This window comes from Gouania willdenowi, chromosome 1 (assembly GCF_900634775.1).
Source record: "Gouania willdenowi chromosome 1, fGouWil2.1, whole genome shotgun sequence".
Classification (NCBI taxonomy): domain Eukaryota; kingdom Metazoa; phylum Chordata; class Actinopteri; order Blenniiformes; family Gobiesocidae; genus Gouania; species Gouania willdenowi.
The window spans coordinates 16,306,273-16,330,083 of NC_041044.1; the positions used below are offsets into that span (position 1 = coordinate 16,306,273).

General features: G+C 37.1%; 2 protein-coding genes across 3 annotated transcripts; one reads left to right on the plus strand and one right to left on the minus strand.

Annotated features, from left to right (window-relative positions):
* The first annotated feature begins 107 nt into the window (after positions 1–107).
* LOC114471072 (E3 ubiquitin-protein ligase RBBP6-like) lies at positions 108–10,741 on the plus strand. 2 transcript variants are annotated; one of them, XM_028459634.1, is made up of 13 exons: positions 108–249; positions 986–1,545; positions 2,655–2,754; positions 3,303–3,342; positions 4,873–4,911; positions 5,129–5,262; positions 5,382–5,554; positions 5,677–5,780; positions 5,872–6,092; positions 6,318–6,638; positions 7,499–8,811; positions 8,910–8,988; positions 10,655–10,741. In XM_028459634.1, the coding sequence occupies exons 2-11, from the start codon at positions 1,380–1,382 to the stop codon at positions 8,016–8,018; spliced, it is 1,818 nt and encodes a 605-aa protein (XP_028315435.1). In that variant the 5' UTR covers positions 108–249; positions 986–1,379; the 3' UTR covers positions 8,019–8,811; positions 8,910–8,988; positions 10,655–10,741. The 2 variants fall into 2 exon arrangements, with proteins under 2 accessions (XP_028315435.1, XP_028315445.1); XM_028459644.1 differs by lacking the exon at positions 8,910–8,988 and having other exon boundaries at positions 10,655–10,740.
* LOC114455159 (protein disulfide-isomerase A2-like) lies at positions 8,490–23,193 on the minus strand. Its single transcript, XM_028436249.1, has 9 exons — positions 23,164–23,193; positions 21,724–21,840; positions 20,693–20,818; positions 20,424–20,614; positions 20,200–20,324; positions 18,300–18,478; positions 16,325–16,467; positions 15,043–15,136; positions 8,490–8,663 (listed from the first exon to the last, which is right to left on the minus strand). Exons 1-9 carry the CDS (start codon positions 23,191–23,193, stop codon positions 8,490–8,492), a joined length of 1,179 nt encoding a protein of 392 aa, XP_028292050.1.
* Between the last annotated feature and the right edge of the window lie 618 nt (positions 23,194–23,811).

The window sequence follows — 23,811 nt, forward strand, 5'->3', positions numbered from 1 at the left end:
TTTAGCTGGGGAGTCGATGTACTTTTTGCAATGACGTCATCGATCACGTTGAAGCGTTGTTCCAGTCGGAGTCATGACAACGCAAATTTAAACGAAAGCAGCAGCGTTTGAATCTAGCATTTTGTCAGTTACTGTTTGGAAGTCTCTCAGGAACGACTGAGTTTGTGCTAATAAACTAAACAGACAGCAAACAATTTAATATCCCGCAAACACACAAATATAGACAAGTGTCCTCATTTCCTGACTAAGGTGAGTTTCTTGTAATATTGTAAACTTTAACGACTAACTCCGTGAAATTAATTAATAGTTAGTAAATACTGCTTGTTTGTAATATTGTAAACTTTAACGACTAATTTTGTGATATTACGAAGTGAACTATAGTGCAAATTAATCATTTGACGACCCCACTTTCTCCTGAGGTTAATGTCTTGTCAGTGATTTTTGTAAAGCTTTGCTCACATTCGGAGAGCGAGGTTTAACGTTCCGGATTATCAAGGTGGCATTTACAGATTAAAACTGAAGATCCAATTGGAAATATAGCTTCTATTTTGTCCTGGATGTTTATAATTGTGCATTTAAGAGGATTCGTACTCCATAACGTGACTTGTGGATCGTGTGGTACATTTAACGGTTACCTGGCTAACGCCGTTAGCTTAGCCTTGTTAGGTCTGCACGCTAACCTCCAGGTGTAGTTTACTAACTTTTGCTTTAGTTTTCGGTGTCTAATGGTGGTCACGGACTCTGTAGACGTTTGAAATAGCTCTGTTGACGTTTTGTGGTTCATTATCCGAACTATAGTCGCTGTCTGTGGGACTAAGTGTCACGGAAGGCCGGGTCCGCTGTTCACTACCACAGGACGGCGGTCTGGGCTCTCCGTCACGGACACTACACTACGGACCATTGATTGTGTACAGCTTGTACATTATCGAGCTTTACGCACTTTCCTGGATGTTCTGACACTGGTGTGTTCTGTGTTTGTTTGCAGACGGACTGAAGGAGTACGCGGTACCACTCACTGGTGGTCTGGCCTGTCTCTACGGTTCTTTTTATCGGAATCAAACCAAGGACTCCATTGCCCGCTTTGTTTTCAGCAAATATACAAGGATTTTATTTGTAATTAAAGTGATCAGATTTGTCCTTTGTGTTCTGTTTGTTTGTTTGCAGACGGACTGAAGGAGTACGCGGTACCACTCACTGGTGGTCTGGCCTGTCTCTACGGATATTTGTATCTAAATCAAACCAAGGACTCCATTGTCCGCTTTGTTTTCAGCAAACATATAAGGACTTTGTTTTTTCTAATTAAAGTGATCAGATTTGGCCCTTGTGGTCAGTGTTGAAACTGTTTCCATATTCAGGTTGACGTGGAAAGTTGTGTAAAAATGTCGTTTATTCACTATAAGTTTTCTTCCAAACTGGAATATAACACTGTCACTTTCAGTGGGTTGCACATCTCTCTCACTGAGTTAAAGACACAGATCATGACTAAGGAACGTCTGAAGTCCAGACACTGCGACCTACAGATCACAGATGCACAGACTCTAGAAGGTACGTAACCTTAACCCTTGCTATGCAATGCTTTGTTTGTTTTTTTAACTTGGAATGTGCGTCAGATTTAATTTCAGAAATATCTTGAAATTAATATAAAAAATTAAAGCAATGGATTAACAATTTCATCTTTACACATTAGTATGTAGGCTCTAAACTGAAATTACGTTTGTTTTTGAATCTGTAAAGATTTTAAAATATGATGAAATATAATCTGACTACACATTTATTGTTTTACCATATATTACATGTCTGCTATTGGTAGTGATGGGACACAATGTATAACAGGCAAATATATCAGTTGACATCATTTTTAAATTGTGGTATTATGCAACAAAAAAAGTGTGAAAAATGTCATCAAAATAAAGAAATATGCAATGCATGTATTATTCTATCTGTTTATGAGCAGTATTGTTTGAATGAAAAATGCTGGCATTATGGAAAATAGAAATATTTTTTAAAGGTGGAGTATAGACAGTGAAAGTGATTGTGAAACATTTTGTCACCCCAATTCCCTGACACACAACAGACACTTGATTGATTTATTTTTGAACATCTGTAAACAAAAACAACACATAAAATAAAAGGAATGTCACAAAACAAGTTAAAAACACAAAGTAAGATTTCAATTTTCAATAAAACATTTATTACATATAATTGTCCCCCTCACCCCAAAATATAAATCACAGGAATTTATTTAAAAATACTTTTTGTTACACAATAGTTTAATTGAACCATTTAAAGCAGTGTCAAACTCATTGTCCCTTTATATCATCTAAAGAGGTCAAGTATTGTTAAATCTCTTCTGATTGTAGCATCATCTGTGTTTTCAGCATTTCTTACTGTGTAAACATGCAGTGTAAATATTTCTATAAGCTTCCTAAACTGGTAAAATATCATTAACTTTGTTTAGAAAATGACGTCTTTACAAATAAACATCACAGAGTGGTTAAGAAGACAGTTATTATCTTGCTGTTTATTGATTGAAAGTAGCACAGGGGACTCCCATTATTTAATATGGGTTTCTGTTTACTCACAAAGAAAACACTACTTTCTAAATATTGAGAAATGTCAAGGCTAAATTTTTTGTAATGTTTTCCTTTTTACAGACTACTTAGATGAGGAAGTTCATATCCCAAGACACTCATCTGTCATCGTCCGTCGTACGCCGATCGGTGGAGTGATACCAGCTGGCAAGACGTTCATTGTGTAAGTTTTCTATTTGTACATCAAAAGATTAAATCGAGAAATTTCAGGTGTAATCCATTTACATTTCATATGAATTAAAAAAAAAAGTGCTCCCAAACATGACAGGTTTATAACCTCTGACATTGTCTTTTTAAAATGTCCCCAGTTTTGTTTTAGTTTGTAAATTACGTGTCAGTTTACACTTTTGAGTTTTGTAGACTTTTGAAGGCTTAGTTTGTGTTTTATACAGTTGCTATGTCCATTTCAGAAGGTTAAGTCATTCATATTGTGTCAGATAAACGAAAACATAAGAAAGAACTGAATCAGCTGTTCTACGTCATATCGGTTGCATTTCCATATTCTAAAAAGTATTTTTAGGTTGTTCTTTGTCTAGTGCACATGTTTTTAAAAAAAACCTGAAATCTTTAATAAAAAAATAATGATACATTTCCCACAAATCACATTTCAATGTTTCTGAAATGACCACAAATTCAAGAACATGCTATCAGTAATTAGTGTAGAACCATGAAGTTGTCTGATTGCATCGATGTGTTCTTTTGTTTCTGCAGAGATCGTTCTGAAACAGCTGTGATGGGATCATTCAGACCCGTAAGTAAAACAATCTCCAAAACAATAATTTTGTCTCACCTCATCCATTCTATTATCTCATCCTCTTTCTTGCTTCTTGGGCAATTTTACAGAACATCCTGTTAATACACATCAAGTTTGATAGTTTTTGTTTGTTTAGTGTCCAGGTTCTGTGTATTGTTGACTAAATGCTATTCTAGGTTGGTTCACTTTCTTAATGGTTAAAGACATTTTTGGTTGAATGACATGGGATTAAAATAAAAACACATACCTCCTTTGTTTATATTATGAAGGTTGAAAAACCTTTTAACTGTTGCTGGTTGTAATTCATATTGAAAGGGTTTGTAGCCTGCTTCAGGCCAAACAAATGTACTTCAAGAGTGTAAAAGTAATGTTTTTTCTGATGTCTGTAAAAATATTTTTAATGCTCTGGCTGTAATTAATTGTGATCAACTTATCTGGAGTTTTTAGAAAAGGCCCCACAATGATTTTTGTCTTTAAAGATCTATTACATGCTAAGAGTAAACCCCTGTAGGTGATATTTGCCAGTGTCATTTTTGTTTTTGTACAATATTCATTCTAATGTTGTTGTTCAAAGTATGGTGTGCACATAACTTAAAAGCTTACATTTCGCTCTGTTGCACTAAAATACACCCTACTGTTGTGTCTCTCACTGAAGATCAGGATTTAGTTTAAAGTGCGTTGTTAAAACTGTGGTTTTCAGTACAATGAAGAAGCTAGTTTTAACAAGTGAAATGCTTTGACTTGGCCATTCACATCCTTGATGTTACCTGCTAACCAAGCTTCAAGACAAAAGAACTAAAGAATCGTAATTCATTTAATGGCCGAGCAAGAAGAGATGAGACTCGCAGTGTGTATAGTCCAACTTTAGAAAAGTAAATATCACTATTGTTTTTGTTTTCCTACCTAACTGTGTGCAGTGCTTTACAATAATATTGGACAATCCCATTAAACTGTTTTTTTTCTCAGCTACTCAAAAGGAACATGAGTCACAACCAAAATCATCTTTGGTGGACCAATATTTATGGAAATTATCGATTTTTTTGTTAAAATCTTTTGTTCTCAAAAAATTCTTTCTGTTGTAAGCACAACTAAAATAGATTTATTTGATGTTTAAATTATGTACTGGTACTTGGATTCCTGTACAATATAAAACAACAAAACCAGACATCATTTTAAATATTCTATTCCAAACAGTAAAACATTGAAAGTGCAATCAAAGTCCACTTGAAGCCAATTCTTTCTCTTTTTTGACAGTTGGACTAATATATTTGTTAAGCACTGTACACGTGTAATCTTTTTTATATTATTTTACAGAAACTGTCAAGACAAAACAATTTGTAAATATATACTAAATTACTTGCTTCAATGTGCCTGTGTTAAAATGGACTACTCTGCAGAATATCATTAAAGTTTTTGCAAAGACAAAAAGAGTTGGACTGGACACAGATGTGGAGGGGAAATGCCTGTCCAACAATGTCTGCTAGAAACATTAATAACATTAATATATGTATTCTGATTCTCCTGCAGATGGATTCTTCTCCTATGTCTCTCGCCCAATTAACCAAGGTACTGTTTAATGTGTTCACATCTTTATGCATCACAACTGTGAAGTGTCTTTGAATTTCAGGGCTTATCCTGGTCTCTCTGTGATTTTTGGATATTTCCTTTCTTTGTAGACTGCCAATCTGGTTGATGCTAATGTCATTTGTTCAGTGCTTTTTGAAAAACTTTTATCTTTTATAGGGGAAATAAATGATTTATTTATTTTCCTCGTGATTCCCAGACACAGGACAAGGAACCTAAGCCAGTGAAAACCAGCAAGGGTGTCCCTCAGAGCTTCATGGTGAAAGCAGAGCCAGGCACCAAAGGAGCCATGCTGACCGTGACTGGGGAATCTGTAATACCTGCTATCGATGCGTAGGTTTTTAACAGAAGCCATCAGAAATAATGAATATATTGGCACATTAAAGCAGCACTGCCATGTTTATTTCACTTACGAAAATGTTTGTTGCTAAAATAACGAAACGTTTTTACAGTGAAGCATATGCCAAAGGCAAAAAGGAGTGCCCCCCGTTTGTCCCACATGAGCAGTCGTCGTCTGAAGAGGAGATTGATCCAATTCCATACAACCTTTTATGTCCAATCTGCGCCAAACTGATGATAGATGCTGTATTGATACCCTGCTGTGGAAACAGTTATTGTGATGAATGTGAGTAAAAAGCTGCCTCTCACCAACTGTATAACATTTCCATAGTTGACCCTTAAGCTAGATAATGTGTGAACATGTTATAGTGTTAATTCATAAGTTGATTTTGAGTGTTTTGTCTCAAGGTATCCGAACTGCCCTGTTGGACTCGGAGGATCACGTCTGTTTCACATGTAAACAGTCTGATGTTTCACCTGATAATCTCATTGCCAATAAGTTCCTACGACAGGTAAACCTGAGACGCACACACTACCATATTGTTATTTACTTGACTTTGCAGTGTTCAGTATAATAAAATTCATCTGTGATGATTCATGCAGGTTGTGAACAACTATAATAATGGGACGACATACGCAGTGCATAGGATTGCACATGTGCACCACCCAGCTCTGCCTCCACCACCACCACAGCTATCAAGGCTACATTCAAGACAACTGGATCCACTGAAGGTCAACATCCCACAGACTTCGACAGCCAAACCAGCTACATCCACACCACCCATCACCGTAACAACTACCAGTTCTCCAGCTCAAAGCTGCAGGTCAGTCACTGTACATTAACTGTAATGTTTGTAAAGCATTATTCAGAAATCACTTATTCTCTACTTTCAGAAACATTAACAATGTTTAATAGATGTTTGACACTAGCAAATTTTGGCTTAGGCACAAAAAACATTTTACTTTGAAAAGCCAACATAATAGTATTTAAATGTGAGCAAAGCTAAACAGTGAGTGGATGATTTTTTTTTTTTTGCATGCATGTACAGGAACAGAGAAGAGCATCTTTCCAGTCACTTCCAACCAGTGGAACCTCCTGCACCCGTTCCTCCTCTGTACCCTTCCCCAGCCCTCTACGGACCCCCACCACAACCATACTTCCCACCATACACCTCAGGCCCTGGCCTCATCCCACCACCCATAATTAGTTACCAGCCTCAGCCCATCTATGCTTCTGGACACCCAGTGTTTAATTCTCCATGGGGGGCCCCTGGTTCCCAGCCCCCACTTGTCTGTCTTCCACCACCCCTCCCTCAGCCTTCCAGTTCAAAGGAGGATTTGTACAAACCGAGACATCACCGGATGGAAAAGTGAGTAACCTGTTAGTTTTGGAAGCCTCAGACAGTCCACTGAATGTTAGGAGCAGAATCATACCTCAAGTTGCAGTTGCTTTGCAGAAAATCAGTTTTAGCCTTTTTATTCACTTCAAAAGCTTTGTTCCTGTTGTCTTGTTGCAAAACAAACCATTAAAAACAAACGTTTAGACATTTAAAAATATATATTATTTACCTGCATTTTAATCATTCTTCTACCTTAGCTCATCATAAATGGTTGCTCATTCATGTGTAATTCTGCTTAGCACATTGTTGTGAACAAATAGTGCTAAATAACACTCTCTTCAGAACATATCTCCCAGATCGAGCTCAGAAATAGTAAAATTGTGCAAACAATACAAATATCAAAGTCTCAAGACTAAAAGTTGATTATTTGTTCTATTACACAAAAAAAAGATGTCCTTTCTCTCTGTGGGTCATTTCTAGGGTAATGTGAAAATGAGGTTAACAGTAGTTTTAGTGGATGTGGTTTCTAACTGCACGGCTAAAGATCTAGAATTCACACTGATGAACGTCCTGCTCACTCAAATATTTGACCCTGTGCAAAGTGGCTTTTCTTTTCTCTCACTGTAATATTTCTCAGTAAATGTTGCAAAACAGCAGGAATGAAAGATGATAACCTACAAAGTGGTGTAGTTGAGGATTCAGACAGTGATTGGTCAAAAATGCTAGTTTTGGTGATTTATTAAAGTGGTAGGGCCATCCCAAGTTGGTATATTCTGTATAAAATGCTTTAACTGCTGGTTCTGACTCAATTCACTAATGCAAAATGTAAATGTTCAATGCATATAAAATAGTTGATCCATTCCTTATCTTTTTTTTTTTTTTTTTTTTAGAGCTACCTCCAAACTTGATGAGGTCACAAAAGGCTTCCACAAAGACGATCGGTCTTACTCACGTTCCCCATTTTCCACACCCAATGGGCGCAGTTATGGACGCTCACGGACAATATTTCGTTCAAGGTCTTATGCCTACCAGCGCTCTGGGTTCCCGCAGTCCCCCTTCTCCAATCGGGGGTCCTATAGATCTAGATCACGTTCTCGCTCACCTGTTGGCTACAGGGCTCACAGCCCTGGTGGACGAAAGCCACCTTCCCGAGAACTGCCACCGTATGAACTAAAAGGTCAGAGTCCTGGAAGCCAAGACCGCTGGGACAGAGAAAGGTATCGACAGAGGGAGAAGGACTACGCAGACTGCAAGTACTTCAAAAATGGTGACAATCAACAGCCCTCAATGCATCACAAGGGTCACAGCAGTAGAGATAAGGAAAGAGATCGAAGGACATATTCACCCAGAAATTATTCAGTTCATGAGAGAGAACGACGAAGACATGACAGGGCAGACAGAGGAGACTAAACAGACAGAAGAGCTGTGCCTCCTCCTCCCCCATCCTCTTCCTCATCTACTACCAAGTCCAGCAACAAAAACCTACAAACCAAGATGTTGAAAAAGAGAAAGGCCGATGAATCAGAATCATCACAGCAGTCAAAAGCTCAGCCTGACAAAGCAAAGAAAGAGAAATCCTCCAAAGGAAAGACCAACGCCAAGGTTTAAAGTTAAAGAATGATAAAATTATGAAAAGAACTGGAGAAATATTCAATACCAAAAAAGAGTCGTCTTCGTCTTCTGCAGCTGCTACAAAATCTTTAAAGCCTAATAAACACAAATCAGAAGATGCCCCCAATTCAACCACTCCCAGAAAAGAAAAGAATAGTAGTTCTAGTGCAAGACATTCACTAGTGAAAACCGCTCCACTGGCCGCCCACAGCCTCCCTCCACCACACCCCCCACTTCATGATGGGTCTCACACTTGACAAGACACGTGGGTCAGAAGAGACTATCCACAGGATGGTGTTTTTCATTCACTGCCTCCCTCCAACCAACATGGTCTCCAACTTGTTCACCATCCTCCATCCCCAGCTGAAAGCCGAAGGAGGATGGGAGAAGAATGTCGGACTTCGCGCGGACTACCTCCGGGAAAGCTGAGGAGAGTTGATGGCCCTGTGATGGAAAGTGAAGCAAACTCCCACTAACAAGCCCCTCATCACCCTCACTTCCACAGAGTCCCACCTTCTGACAGGCCTGGAAATCCTCCTCTGCCTGGAGTGATCCTAATCATATTCCTATTGAAGCTCTTATGAACATTGAAGTAAGACTCTAATCTGTAATTTTTGGCACATTTCTCAACTAAATGTTATGCTACATAGTTGTCATGACACTCTTATCTTTTTTTGTTTCTACTTGCAGGTAAAACCTCTGAGGAGAATTAAGTTAAACAGATCTGTGAGGAAGAGGCAGCACTGAGTCAACATCAAAGATTTGTAAAGTAAGTAAAATTTAAAAAAAAAAGTCTATGAACGCTCACGTCCTCCGTAGTAAAGGTAAAATGGTGGAAGTTCCAGTGGGAGAAGTCTCCATCCTGGCGTTAGGCACAATGGTTACAATGCAAAGCAAAAGGAAAAAGTCAGATCAATGTGGAGAAGCAACAGTCTAGAAGCACAAACATACTCAGGAGGAAAGGACTGATTTGCATCCTCGCGAATCCCCGTGACTGTGCAGGGTCTGCCCCATGTACTGGCTTCAGAGGGAGAGTGAGAACAGACGGGATACATTGCATGTAAACCTAAGAGAAGCTTATCAAAAGTGGAGGAAACAGACTCAATTCATTTACAGTCTGGATGCGTGAGTGGTGGTTGTCACTCGGCTCTGAGCGGCTGCTGAGATCACAGTAAGCTCTGGTGGGGACCAACTGATGGCAGTAGCTATTGTTCTGGACAGTAACTATAGAGTGATATGTGCATTCATGTCAGAGTCGCTAAAACAACTTTAATGACACAAGATGACGTCGCTACATTTGTCACTCGTCTGTATTGAGTAAAAAGTTGCTAAGGGCTCCACAGTTGTGCGCGTTCACAAGGATACGTTAAGGGAAGATAGGATTCAAAACAAAGAGGGGAGGGGGAGCATCTCATGATTCTACATACTGCAGCTTTAAGAAAGACAGAACGGAGACACACAAGACGGATAAAGACTGACAGACAGAGACATAAATATTAATTAATAAAGTTCCTATTTTAACATTCATTATTTTTGTGCTATGTAAATTATGCTTCTTCAATGTCTTTTTGTGTGTACATTGTTCAACGTCACACTTGCTTTTGCAATGTAAAGATGTTTGTCATGCCAATAAAGGTTTTATGAATAGAATTTAAAATTGAGACAGAGCAGACCACCATAATGATCACACTCCCACACACCTATGTACACTTACACCTGAGGTCAGATGTTTGAGAAACCCACCATAGAAACAACACCTGAACCAACTGAGCTGAGGAGAAAGAGACAGAAATTACATGTTACATTCAATAGCTGATACATCATTATTTAAAAAAAATTGCCAAATGTCAAAGGCAATTGTGCCATTGTACGATGCTATATTATAGATTAGTGATGAACACAACTAGCATTCCCTGAGCCACATTTTTTTCTACTAACTGTGGAACACTCACAGATCTCTGTTACACTAGAACACTGGAAAGGCCCGCTCATTTTAACGCTCTAATGGTCTTGAATCGATTTTAGCGGTTCAGAACTCAGTCATGGATATTTGGTCAAATATTTTGGAAAAAAGTGTGGGAACCCTGAATTCCAGACAACGATACTATTCCCTTTCTCGCTGTTATCCGTCTCGCTCTCGTTAGCAGTAGCCGTGTTGTTGCAGTGTGTGCATATGAGAGAAACAAGAGGGAGGGGGAGCTATGGAAGTTCACAGGGACAAAATGTGTGCTGGAGCAAGAGAGAAAAAAGTTTTGTTTTTTAAATCTTACGCAACAAAAAACTTAAATTAATCTAAAAAAAAACTTGATAAATCGCCCATAGGTCTTGGAAGTAACTTCATATTTGTAAAATTTCCTTTTAAATTTTGGTGTCCTTTACTCATACACTATTTATGTTTCTTAAAGTGTGTTCTTTTTCATTTTGTTTTTAAATAGAAGATCAACTGAAGAAACAAAGCCAGACTTGGAAAAAGATCAGGGCAATGTTTCCTCCATCACTGCAGAGCAGCCCTCATCCAGCCCACTCACTAGTCTCTCACTTCTTTTTTAAAATCAAATAAAAATGTTTTTAGCTGATGCTACTAACATTGTGTTTTCTTGGTGTTTTCTCAGTGTAATGAAAGGAACTTGTATTTCAGTCTAATATTAGATGCTAATGGAGGAATAATAAAGGAGTAATGTTGGAATAATCAGAGCAACATCTTAGCAGGTGTGGTCAGATCTAGACTTGCTTCCTTGATCTGTTGCAAAATGTCATTAGAACCCCTGGTCTGATCATACAGGTGTGTGTAGATTAATCAATAGAAAACTAACTTACCTTCCAGAATAAGAATATATTTATTGTGGCTTTTATTTTGAAGGGGCTTTGTTTTAGAAACAGAATGCCATTGTTTTTTGTGTTTTGGTTTGCAATTATGAGGTACATAAAGGATTCTTCATAAATCTAAATGAAACATTTTTACAGTACAGTGTATCATATTAAAATGTACATACAGTAAACAAATAGTTTATATACTACACACTCACCATTGAACAAGACAACATGCAGAGAATTGTATTTAAAAACATTCACAATCATCCATTTTTGAAAAACCACCTGTAATAAAAAACAGAAATAACCATAGCTAGATCACAAATTAATTTAAATACAACTTAAAACTTAATTAACTGAAATATGTAAATCAAACATTACTTTCTTAAAATATTGATTTTTACTGTATAACATGAATGACCTTTATTGATTTTAAATCACTGGTGTAAATTTTACTGATTAACAATACAAGTTTAGAATAATGTTGATTAAAAACGACCTATAGAAATAAAGATTACCCCAACTGCCAATTAAAGCTGTTGTTCCCAACCTTGGGTACACATACCCAGAGGGGTACGGGAACACATTGAAGGGGCTACTAGTACTTAAACATTTATTAATCCATTTTTTTTTTAAATCATAGGAAAATGTTCCTATTTCCTTTTTATGTTTTTTTTTTTTGGTCAAATTAATCACAAACTAACACTAATATTGCTCAATAAAATATTGTTTTTATTGTAATTTATTTAAACATAATTAATTTATGCAAGAGAGGCCGTTTAATCACACTTCTGATAATAGACTATAGTATTCTACAAAAAAGACAATATTTACTTACTAATGAAGTAATCATGAAAGTTGCATTAATTTATTTCATTTAATGCACGTAGTATTTTAAATTTGTAGATAAAGCGTTAGGTAACGTGTTGGAGTTTAGGAGAACCAGCTGATACACAAATTAAACAGATTATGAAAGTTTGAAGGAGTTCTTGTGATATGAAAAGGAGCAACACATGATCTGACAGAATTGCAAAGAGACAAAAGGGACAAAAAAAGTTTGTGAACCACTGCATTAAAGCATCCCGAAATAGCATCTAGGTCAGTCATCGTCACTGTCAGTATTAATGTATGAGGATATGAAAAAACAGAAGTGTGATGATTGGAAAGCATATTTAATTCTATAAACTGAAATGATATCAGGGAAGAGATGCATTTGTGCAACATAAGCATTATGCAACAGAGCAACACAATCAATGGGAGAAAGATCAGCAAAGCTAATGACAAAAGCCATTGTCCTCAGGAAACCCCACAAGATCACAGTCAGGAGGTGAGGTTACTCTCCAGAACAGTGTCTGACATAATCTCACATCTGTTGAGCCAAAGAAGTAATATTAGCATTGTTATCACCAGGGATGTAAAAGCAAAGCAACATTTATCCCCAACATCTTTTACACACACCTCCCTCGATACTTTGCTGTGAGGATGTCAAGTGGCAGATGATGCTGCAGTGCCACACTACACATCACTGACTGCTCACATGACAGAAGAGTGTTTGCTCCAGCACATGCAATAAACACTGTAAGTCCATTTAACTCTCCTGTTATGTTCATTTGTCAGGAACAGCAATTTGATCCGATGCATGTTTAATTATCTAAAAAAGGTCCAAAACATAAAAAATCCTAACAAACATTAATATTTAATTACTAACTCCATTAATAACTATTCTATTAATATTTAGTGCAATGGTGTTCCTTACCTCTAACAGGTAATGGTTCAATTAGGATAATTCACTAGTTTTTTGCAATGTTTCACCACTTTATTACTTTTGAAAGAACAACATATAAAACACAAACATTTTACAAAACATTTGACATTAAATTTAACCTTTAAATGTTGTTTTACATACTGTTTATGAACCAGAAATGAAAAAAAAAAAAACAAGCAATCACAATATGAACAAGGTGTGTCTGTCAGTCTATCTACGCAGCACACGAGTGATAAGTCATCACACTGTGCTTTGTGCAAATTCATTTTGCACAGGTTATGCTTGTCTTGATGTCGTCAGATGGCCTGCAGACCTGGTACCTCTTCCTCTTTCTTTTCCCCTCAGCAGCAACCCAGAAACAAGAGGACCATGATTACTTTACTATGGTGTCTTTTTGCTGATCCCAAGACACACACACACACACACACACACACTCGTTTTTGCTTTTTGTGGCGTCCAACCATTTTTTCCTACACCCTTTTCAATAATTCTACAGCTTTGTAAAAAATCAAGCAAGGTAAATAAAAATTCCTAAACAAAAATATCACTTCAATTTATCAAATTTTGAAACTTTTGTCTCCCTGACATTTTTTAACCTACTCGTGGGCCCCTGTTTTAAACCTTCGTCACTTCTGAGGACCACCTTGTCACACACATGTATTTATAGCATTTGTAAATTATGGAGGACTCTCGCACTATAATGACTTGTTCATTGTTTTATCAAATAAACTGCAACATTGCGTCAGGGATTTACATTTTATTATAAAACCTCTACATTCTGCATTACTTCTGTAATTATGATAACAGAGCAGGAACATGCAGGACCTGATCAACACTTCTTTCATCATCCTCAACAGCACCAAGACTTTCTGAAGAGTATAGAGATAAGAGTGTCAGTGCCAGTTAAAACCTGTCAGCAGCCTCTACATTAGCCTACTTACAAAACTGAGGAATAGAACAGCAACCATCTGAATTTAAGGGAGCTCAAAAGGAAAACAGGAAATATTCATGGTAAAAGGAGTGACTTGGTGTCCCTAATAAATCACTGTACTTTTTTTCTGAGATGTAATCTGATTTTTGACAAAGTATTTGACAGCTTCAATTCAACAGCTTCCAATTCCAATGATTATTTTCCCCTTAAAGTCAAATACAATTACATATGTAACTGCTGAATTTCAATTACAATTCATCACAATTACTGAGCCTTTAGTAATTAAACCCATAAAACATAACCTTCCTCCTTTGTTAGCTTTCTGTTAGCATCTGTTATGATAACGGGTTGGTTTGACCCATGTCTTAAATTATCTGTAAAATACACTAAAACATATTATCCATCATCTCATTTGTTTCTCATCTTTTGGTTACCTTGTTAGGTTTCATAATCAATGAAAATATTAATATTAATAAATTTTTAAATGGTAAAATGATCCCCAAGAAAAGTGACAGGTAGTGAAAAGAATTAATAAGAAACATATTTTAATAATTGTTAACTATTTAAGTGTAAGACATAGAACTAGGGATGCACCGAATATTCAGCCACCAAATATATTAGGCCGAATATTGTCAATAAAAAAAAGAATTCTGCCTTTGGTTTGGTGAGTTAAAAGCAAGGTTGAATAGTAGCGTGTGACGCAATCAAACAACGTGCAGTGATTTAGTCGGAAAAGTATGTGCGTGTTGTTGCAGGAGCAGAGCAGAAGCTCCTCCTTTTCGCACATAAACACAGCCAGACTCTCACCTTACCGCTCTCCGTCTATGGGGTGCCAAGTGTAAAAATTCAGTATAAAAGTTGTAGCTAACACATTTTCATTGTTTATCTCACGTTTCTCATATTTAGCACATTTTCCTACATTTATCACAACATTTAACCACATATATAGAGATAAAAAAAAAAAAAAAAGCATTAAATCTAAATCTTAATGGTATATGTTATATCTAAATGTTAAATATATATCTATATTTTAAATCTCAATGTTAAATGTTATATCTCAATGTTAAATGTTATATATAAATGTTAAATCTAAAGCTAAATGTTTCAATCTAAATCTTAATATTAAATGTTAAATCTAAATGTTAAATCTTAAATCGAAATGTTAAATCGAAATGTTAAATCGAAATGTTAAATCGAAATGTTAAAGCAAAATCGAAATGTTCAACTTAAATGTTTTGCTCATATGCTAATTGACCCCGCCCCTTGTAACCTCAACCAATACACAAGCAGAGACACACACTGCCGATCCCACCCACCTCTTCACCGATGCTTGCCTTGGTGATATGTATGGCTGGTTCTCTCCCGGTGGCGGAGATCGAGTGCGCGGTCATGGCAGGTGGATGAGCTGCCCTTCACAGTACACTCCCAACACAACAGTGCAACACAGTTATTAAAATGTATTTTAATGCTGTAGTTATATGTGACATGCTGAGATCTCCTGAGTTACATACGGTTATGGTAGCTAAATAGATAAAGCACTCTCTTGAATGCAAAAGGTCTTGGGATTTGAACCCACCATGTGCTTTTTTTTTTATTTCATCTTTTTTGGGATGTCTGGAATACGTCTGCTGAGCAGACCAACGTTGAAATGACGTGATGGTCTGAATTTGAGACGACGTCTCTGGCGAGTGCAGAATGAAAATTTTACAACTTTCTAGACATCCCCAAAAAGACGAAATTAGAAAAGTGGCCCATGGTGGGCTCAATAAGTAGACCTTAGGCTTTCAAGTGAACCTCCTTATCTATTCAGCTACCGTAAGGGTTTAACATTTACATTTTACATTTAACATTTAGATATAAGATTAAGTATTTAGATATGATACATAACATTTAGATTTAAACATTTAGATTTAAATTTAACATTTAGATTTAGATTTAACATTTAGATATAGATTTAACTTTTAGATATAGATTTAACTTTTAGCTATAACATATACCATTTAGATTTAAATATATAGATTTAATGCTTATTTTTTTTTACCTCTACATATGTGGTTAAATGTTGTGTTAAATGTAGGAAAATGTGCTAAATATGAGAAAAGTGAGATAAATAATGAAAATGTTTTAGCTACAACTTTTATATATAATTTTTACACTTGGCACCCCATACTTATCTGCATGATTGTAATAGATGAGCAGATTGTGTGCAACTATAAAGCATTTTGTTGGTATCACTATATAAGTCCTAACGTTTACAATATAACCATCTGTATATACTGTATATATACTGTATAAGACATCTATAGTCGAACTTACAGATGTAAATCATTCTTTTTTCCAGATTGAAGTAAAAAAAAAACATAGAAAATGTAAGAATTATCTTCAAAATGACAACATTTTAAAGCATAGAATACATGTAAAGATTTTATTGGTAAAATTGGAAGATGCTACATTGTGACAGGTCAGAAGACGAGATCACAGCTCATCTTTGGATGTTTTGTTGCTGGTTCCCTCTGTAGATTCTTCCGTCTGAAAAACAAAATTCAACAATTACTTTTCTATAAAGAAAGATTTTGGAGTTTGACTAAAAACACAAACCTTGCTGTCACTCTTTGTGCTTTCTCAGTGTCATCTTCATCTTCATCATCATCAGCATCACTCTCCTCCTCTGGTAGCACACCTCCAGCATCAACAAACTTTGAGAATGTTTCCAGATCTCTTTTACCGGTGTAGCTGATCACCTTGGAGGGGAAAGATGGAGTGTAAGTGTGTGTCTAAATAGTCCCTCCTATCTCCTTTCCTATCCACTGTTCCTTCACCCCCGGAAGTGTTTAAGTGGTGGCCATGATAAAGAGCGTCCAAGTTCTCTTTAAGCTCAGGAAGGAGGCTCAATGCTTCCTTTTTCACCTCCTTTAGCCTAGGAAACACTAATGCATCCTTTACCAAAGGAGACAATATAATGCTGACGCACAATTCCTTGCGGCGACAACATTTAAAGGGACATGCACACCTGAGCACTGACAAGTAACGGATATCATGTAAATTACCAATGCAATAATAACTTGAAATAAATAATCTAAAATCCATTTCTTATTATATGTAAGACATATTATCAGATTATAACTGACATAAAACAAACACTCTGTGGTTCAAGAAAAAGGGATCAGAGACATTTTAGCCACATTATTTTATTAAACATAATTCATATTAATGAGTGGAAGGTGACTGTGAGCAACCATTCTCAATTTGACATTCTTTTAGTTTCACTTTTGTTCCTCGTAGCCTGGTAACCTCTTTTCCTTTGATTTACAATCAAATCATGTGATTTTTGAGATTACATCAGCGGAAAGTGTTATAAATGTGCTTTTAGTCCATTTTCAGAAATTTGTACATTTTTCACCAAGGCAGACGTCACTAACCTTCATGGCTGTCAGATTATTACATCAACAAGTGGAAGTGTCTGATTGTCAAAACAAACGTGATGGCCTTTCCTAAGTCCTCTCCTAAGACCTTTCCTTAACCCCATCACATCACCCACAGGGTTATGGAAAAGTGGATAGTAAAGGAGATAGGAGGGACTATTTGGACGCAGCCAACTTCTCTTACAGCTCAGGAAAGGGGGCTCAATGCTTCCTTTATAACCTCCTTTAGCCTAGGAACCACTGATGCATCCTTTACCAGAGGAGATGAGATAATGCTGACCCACAATTCCTTGCGGCGACATGATTTAAAGGGACACGCTCATCCGAGCTCTCACGGAAACAAACAAAGACTAAAAAGGAACGCATATCATATAAGTAACCAATGCAATAATATGCTTTGAACAACTTTAAATAATCTAAAACCCATGATATGTGAGCCATTTTATCAGATTATATCTATATTATAACTGACATAAAACAGAGCACACTGTCGTTCAAGAAAAAGCTATCAGACACATTTTAGCCACAAGTTTTATTCAACATATTTCATTCACCTAGGAATGTTTTGCACAGTTGTACATGTGTTTGCCAAGGTTATGTAGACCTATCTGGCATAAATGCAACAATTTCATAAAATCATACTTATTTTGGATTAATGTGGATTTCTGAGTGGAAGGTGTGTTAGCAACCATTCTCAATGTAACATTCTTTTAGTTTCACTTTTGTTTCTTTTAGCCTGGTCGCCTTTTTTCCTTTGATTTACACTCAACCCGTGTGATTTTTAAGATTATATCAGCAGTTAGACACACAGGGGAAAGTGTTATAAATGTGCTTTTAGTCCATTTTAGGAAATTTGTAGTTTTTACACCACAGCAGACGTCACTAATCTTCGCCGCCGTCTGATTATTACGTCACCTAGTGGAAGTGCGTCTGATTGTTAAAACAACGTGATGGCCTTTCCCTAACTCCTTTAGGAAGTCTCCTAACTCCTTTCTTTAACCCCGTGACGTCCACGGGGTTAAGGAAAAGTGGATAGGAAAGGAGATAGGAGGGACTATTCGCACACAGTCCTTAAAGTGTGTGTGAGGGCTTTAGAACCATGAAGAGGATAAGATGGTATTTTATGGACATCTCATGCATGTATTGTCTACCTCTTTGCCTCCAGCTGGGAAATACTTCAGTGTTGGAAATCCATCAATAGTAACAGCCTCCACTTCGTTGGCGGTGGCATCCATCTTGGCTATGATGATGTCATCATGATCGGCATATTTCTCACCCAGTTGGTCCCAGATAGGACTCAGTTCCTTACAGTGTCTACACCATGGGGCATCTGCACACACGCACACACAAACAGAGTGTTTTTAACAAGCCCATATTCAACAAAAGCATAACTACTTCATTGTATGTGTGAGTTTATATTATCTATAAATATTTTTTGAAAAGGGTCTGTATGTATCGCCTCAAGCAGCTGTGAGAAAGTATAATTTAAGTTTGTTTATATTTAACTGATTCACATGAAAAATGAGAAGCTTTGCCTTACTACAGATATGGACAGAAATGTGCCGCTTTGGCGCCCTCTGGTGGCTGTAAGGCTCTTTGCTTCTTCAGTGTCTGCATATAGCAAGAAACTGCTTAGATTGCTTTAGTTTTCACTGTGTGCGCCATACATCTCTGACCAAATTAAAAAATAAATAGTGATGTTGAAGGATATTTTTTTTATTTCTGGACGTTTTTTTTATTTCTGTCTGGTAGGCCCTGACACTCTGTTGCTTTGTGTTGAACACTGTTTTCATGATCTCAAGGTCAATGCAGAGCTGAGGAGAGCTAGACTAACCTTGCCTGCAAGATGCCTTTGCCTTTTCGAAACCAAACCGAAACGGTTCAAACCAATCATGAGGCAGTGTTGTGGTTTAGGGAGGGATAGCCGGGTGTGACGAAGGCAGAAGCGCCAAACAAAACTGGTGCATGCACAGTTGCGGGGAGAGGAACTAGCTGGGCTAGCTTAGCATAGCTTCGAATCAAAACAGAAAGATGTCAACGCAGGAGGATGGTTAACGTGCCCTTAACTCGCATACTAGTGTTGCAAAAACAGCAAAAGTCACTCAATGACAAAATGACCGCAGCATTACTATCCCAAAAGAACGTTTTCACCAGCGGAGACTTGTTGTTGTTGTTGTAGCAGCGTCTCTACAGCGCATGCCGATGACGACATCATTTTTTATCGTGTGATTGGCTATAACAAATCATGGTGGACAGGTACTTCGTCCAATCAGCTTCAAGCATTCTGTTCATGTCCCTCCCTGGTTCCGAAAGTATTCGCCAAACACAGACCCAGACCGTTGTGGAGAACTGGAGTTAGGAGGGAGGGCTACACATCAATCTGGTTCTTGCCAGGTTAGTGCTTGTCTGCACTGTGATAAATGGCTAGAACACGTTCGTATCAGACTCCGCTGGGTGCAAGGAGGGTCTAGCAATGAAGAGACAGACATCAGACACGGATAGAGAACAAAGAGACACACAGATATAGAGACACATAGGTGTCTTCCTCTGGCCACCTGTGTGTGTATTTTAAATATGAATGTAACTGGAATAAACCACTGAATGATATTATGTAGGTTTCTTCTGTAAAGACCAGTTGTACGTTTGCTGCATGTCACCATGACCCAACACCCACATTTTGCTGATACGGAAATCACAGTTGCAGATGTTGACCTGTTTTGTGACTGATAACTGGCCCAAACATCTTGCTCCAACAAAACTATTGTATGGGGTTCACCCAGCCCCAGAAGATGAAATGTCTACTCCCACACTCTTGCTTCTGGTACTCACATGTATGTGAACTGTTTGCAGGAACAGCAGGCCTGCTGCTAAATTTTACTTGTGACTAACTTAGAATAAACTACAGTGAGAATGTATACTATTCTTGTCATCTGTCCTCAAAGCTGTTCAATGAATTATCTGGAAGAACATAGAGAGAAAAACCTTACAATGTCATAAAAAGGACCAGCTTTACCATCAATTACAGTTGTACTGAATTAACAAAGGACTTACAAAACTCCACAAAGACGTTTTTGGATGAATTCTGAGTAACAGAGTCAAAGTTCTTGCCGACCAACACTTTGACTGGTTTCTTGTCCCAGTCCTCTGGGATCTCCTCTGAGCGGTAGTACGGCTGCAGCACGGAAGAGACAAAACAACAAGACAGGTTTAAAGCTGCTGTTTGGCTCAATATGAATGTTGTGCAAGTGTGTATACGTGTGTGTGTGTGTGTGTGTGTTGTGCCACCCACAACCTCTTGGCACAGCTGTCTCAGTGAATCTGGGCTCAGATCCTCTGAGGCAATGCTGAACTTCTTTGCCGTGTCCATGTTGATGACACGTGCAGTGGGAGCATCTTCCTCCGACACGCCAAAGTACGTGAGCACATGTGACAGAGCTGCCGTTACGTCGATCACGATGAACAGCATCTGTGTACACAGGCACATACTGTGTTGGGCACAATAAGTCCTTAACATGTGAGCTGACACATACTGCAGGTGCTATACCTTGCCCTTGAACTCTTTAGCAACCACCTTGGACTGTTCCAGCAGCGTCTTCTGACTCTCCACAGTGGAGTTGATGAAGAGGAGGCTGTGCAGGTGGATGTTTGACGAGAAGATCTTGTCTGCAGACTGAAAACAATCACACACTATAGACCAATTTAAACTAAAAAATATATGATTTCCAGCTGTGTTCATTTTAACATCAAAATTAAATTTAGTTTTAGTCAGTTTTGACTAAAATACAGTGTAGTTTTATTCAAAATGTAGTCATCAGGACTATTTCAGTGATTGTCTACTTTTAGTCGACTAAATGACATTAAGAATTTAGTCGAATTAATCAGTTACAAATATAGTCAACTAGAACAGGGATTCTCAACTGGTGGGTCGGGACCCAAAAGTGGGTCGCAGACCTGTACTGGGTGGTTCGCGGACAGCTGGTCAAAAAAATAAATGTATACTTAATATCTCTCATGTTGGACTTGTCTTTTATTTTGAAAGAAACTTTTCTTTTGACTGGCATGCTGTGAAATGCATGTTACACAGGAAAATATATAGATTTATGTTTTTGAAAAAGATGTGTGTGTGTTTTCAACAGCTATTTAAAAAAAAAAAAAAATTGGTTGGTTGAATTCTGAAAAAAACTGGGTCACTATTTAATGACCGTGGTAAAATGTGGGTCCCAGGGTGAGACCAGTTGAGAACCCCTGAACTAGAATATACAGAAAAAGATTCAATTACTATTAACATTGATCAACTTAATATGGGATGGTATTAATGTTTGTAAATAGACAAATTTGATGTGTCAACCACATTAACACCTCTAACCTAACCTAACTCTAACCCTAAGACGCTACGTACTTGTACTTCGATAACCGTACCAAAAGCACCAGGGGTTGTCTGTATGACAACCGTACAATTAGACGCCTTCTATTTTTAAAATTGACGATATATTGTGAATCGTTTTGGGTTTTTTTTTCCTCACCCTTATTACTGTGTGTGTGTGCGTGTGCGTGCGTGCGTGTGTGTGTGGTTACCTCCTGACTGAAGGGGATGATCAACTCCATACTGTTTTCTGCGATGAAGGTGGTCAAATTACTTTTCTCCAGCTTTCCATCTTCTGGTAACAGAAAGTCGGCTCTGCCATCGTCAAACTTTGGGCAAAAATATTAGAATATTATTATATATTTTTTAAATCAGCTTTTGTTTTGAACTTTTCAGCACTCAATTCTGTGTTTTGTCACTAAAATGTTTACTTTTTATGTCACATTCACACTAAAATAGATTTATTTCTTCACTCGAATACATGTTAGTTGCATCAATAGCACAAAAGGAGATTATTTTCTTTACAAAACCATTCATTTCAACATGGCAGTCTATATTTTTACATTCACAAAGTAACTCTATCATAAACGCTATAGATGCTCTTCAACCCAGACAACTTAACAAAAAAATATTCAACATCAGAACTAACTCAAAACTCATTTAAAAATTCCCTAAAAATATGTAACAATTAAAAAGTCTTTGTTACTGATTGCTATTGGAAAAACAAATGTTTTATTTTTTTTCCTTTTTGTAAATTGTGTTCTGAAAAATTGAATATTGAGTCACATTTTAGCTATCATTTTTAATCATATTTGTTTCTTCACTAGAATACACATAGTATATAATGTATAGTTTAAAAACACACAATTCAGATGTAAGGTCTAAAGTTGTCATAATGTCTGAGTAATTTATTGATAATAATCAACTTTTAGCCTTCACGATCTGTGTTTGCATATCATATTGTTGTCAAATCTTTGTATTTTCGTTCCCATAGAGAGCCATTTTTGAACTGACCCTTTGACGCTGCGTTACATTTCTTTCAGTTGTTTAGGTGTTAACAGTGACGTGCAGTCAGGGTAGGCAAGGTAGGCAGTGCCTACACAAGGGTGAATTGATTTTTTGATTATTTGTTTAAATTATAATATAATTATAAATTATGTATTTTTCCATCTCCGATAGCCTACAGTACTTATAAGTTTGAAAGTGTCAGCATTTTGTGCTTTTCATAGCCCAAATGACTAAACGTCGCTATTTCCTGGTACGGCAGAGATGCTGCACAGTGTCACTCCGCTGTAAGACAGGAGGAGGCCACACCCCCTGTGTGTGTGTGTGTGTGTGTGTGTGTGTGTGTGTGTGTGTGTGTGTGTGTGTGTGTGTGTGTGTGTGTGTGTGTGTGTGTGTGTGTGTGTGTGTGTGTGTGTGTGTGTGTGTGTGTGTGTGTGTGTGTGTGTGTGTGTGTGTGTGTGTGGCCCTCTGTCACTCATTAACATCACTATCTATTTAGTCCTGCTGTATTAAAACTATTGGTCGCGACTCATAAAATCTTGCTAATATTTATATCTATATGCCCTTCACTTGACTGTTAGCTGCAATGAGGTCAACATGCAGGCATTAGAACAAAGCTAAGTTTAACATCCACTTTTGCAAAAAACTGACAGCTTTAGGTGTCCTTTTCGCACCATGCCGGCATATGCTGTAAAAGGTTAACGTTACCAGCTATATGCATGTTTTATTCTTGGAAAAAAAATTAGAAAATGCATTTATTTATATTGTGTAATTATGGGTATATTAGTAAGGAAACCTATAGAGGGGAACCTGATTGACCAGTGAGAATATTTGGAAAACATCAGTATTTTCAATTTCGCTAACAATTGTAGTGAATGCAAAAATGGCAATTTTAAACATCAGCTTTTTTTTTTTTTACCAATGAAGCCAATAAATAATTGTTAAAAATGAATGCTAGTTGTTAGATGATGCTAATTATAATAATGAATGCAATAATAATCAATTATGTATATTAAAAATAATAAACAAATAATAGTAAATGCATTATAATAATAGAGTTCAAAATAGAACGAAAGTACGAAGAACAATTGTAATGTAATAATTGTGTGCTGCTCTCCTCCTCCCCTCCCCATGGTTTGTTTTGTTGTAATTTGGATACGTTTGTATTGTTTCATTTTAAATAAATTCATTAAAATATATACAAAAATGTAAAAAAATAAATACAAAATGACATCTCCATGCTGTCTAGGTGGAACAGCTGCTGTAATGCACACAGGAGAGTAACTTAGTCAATT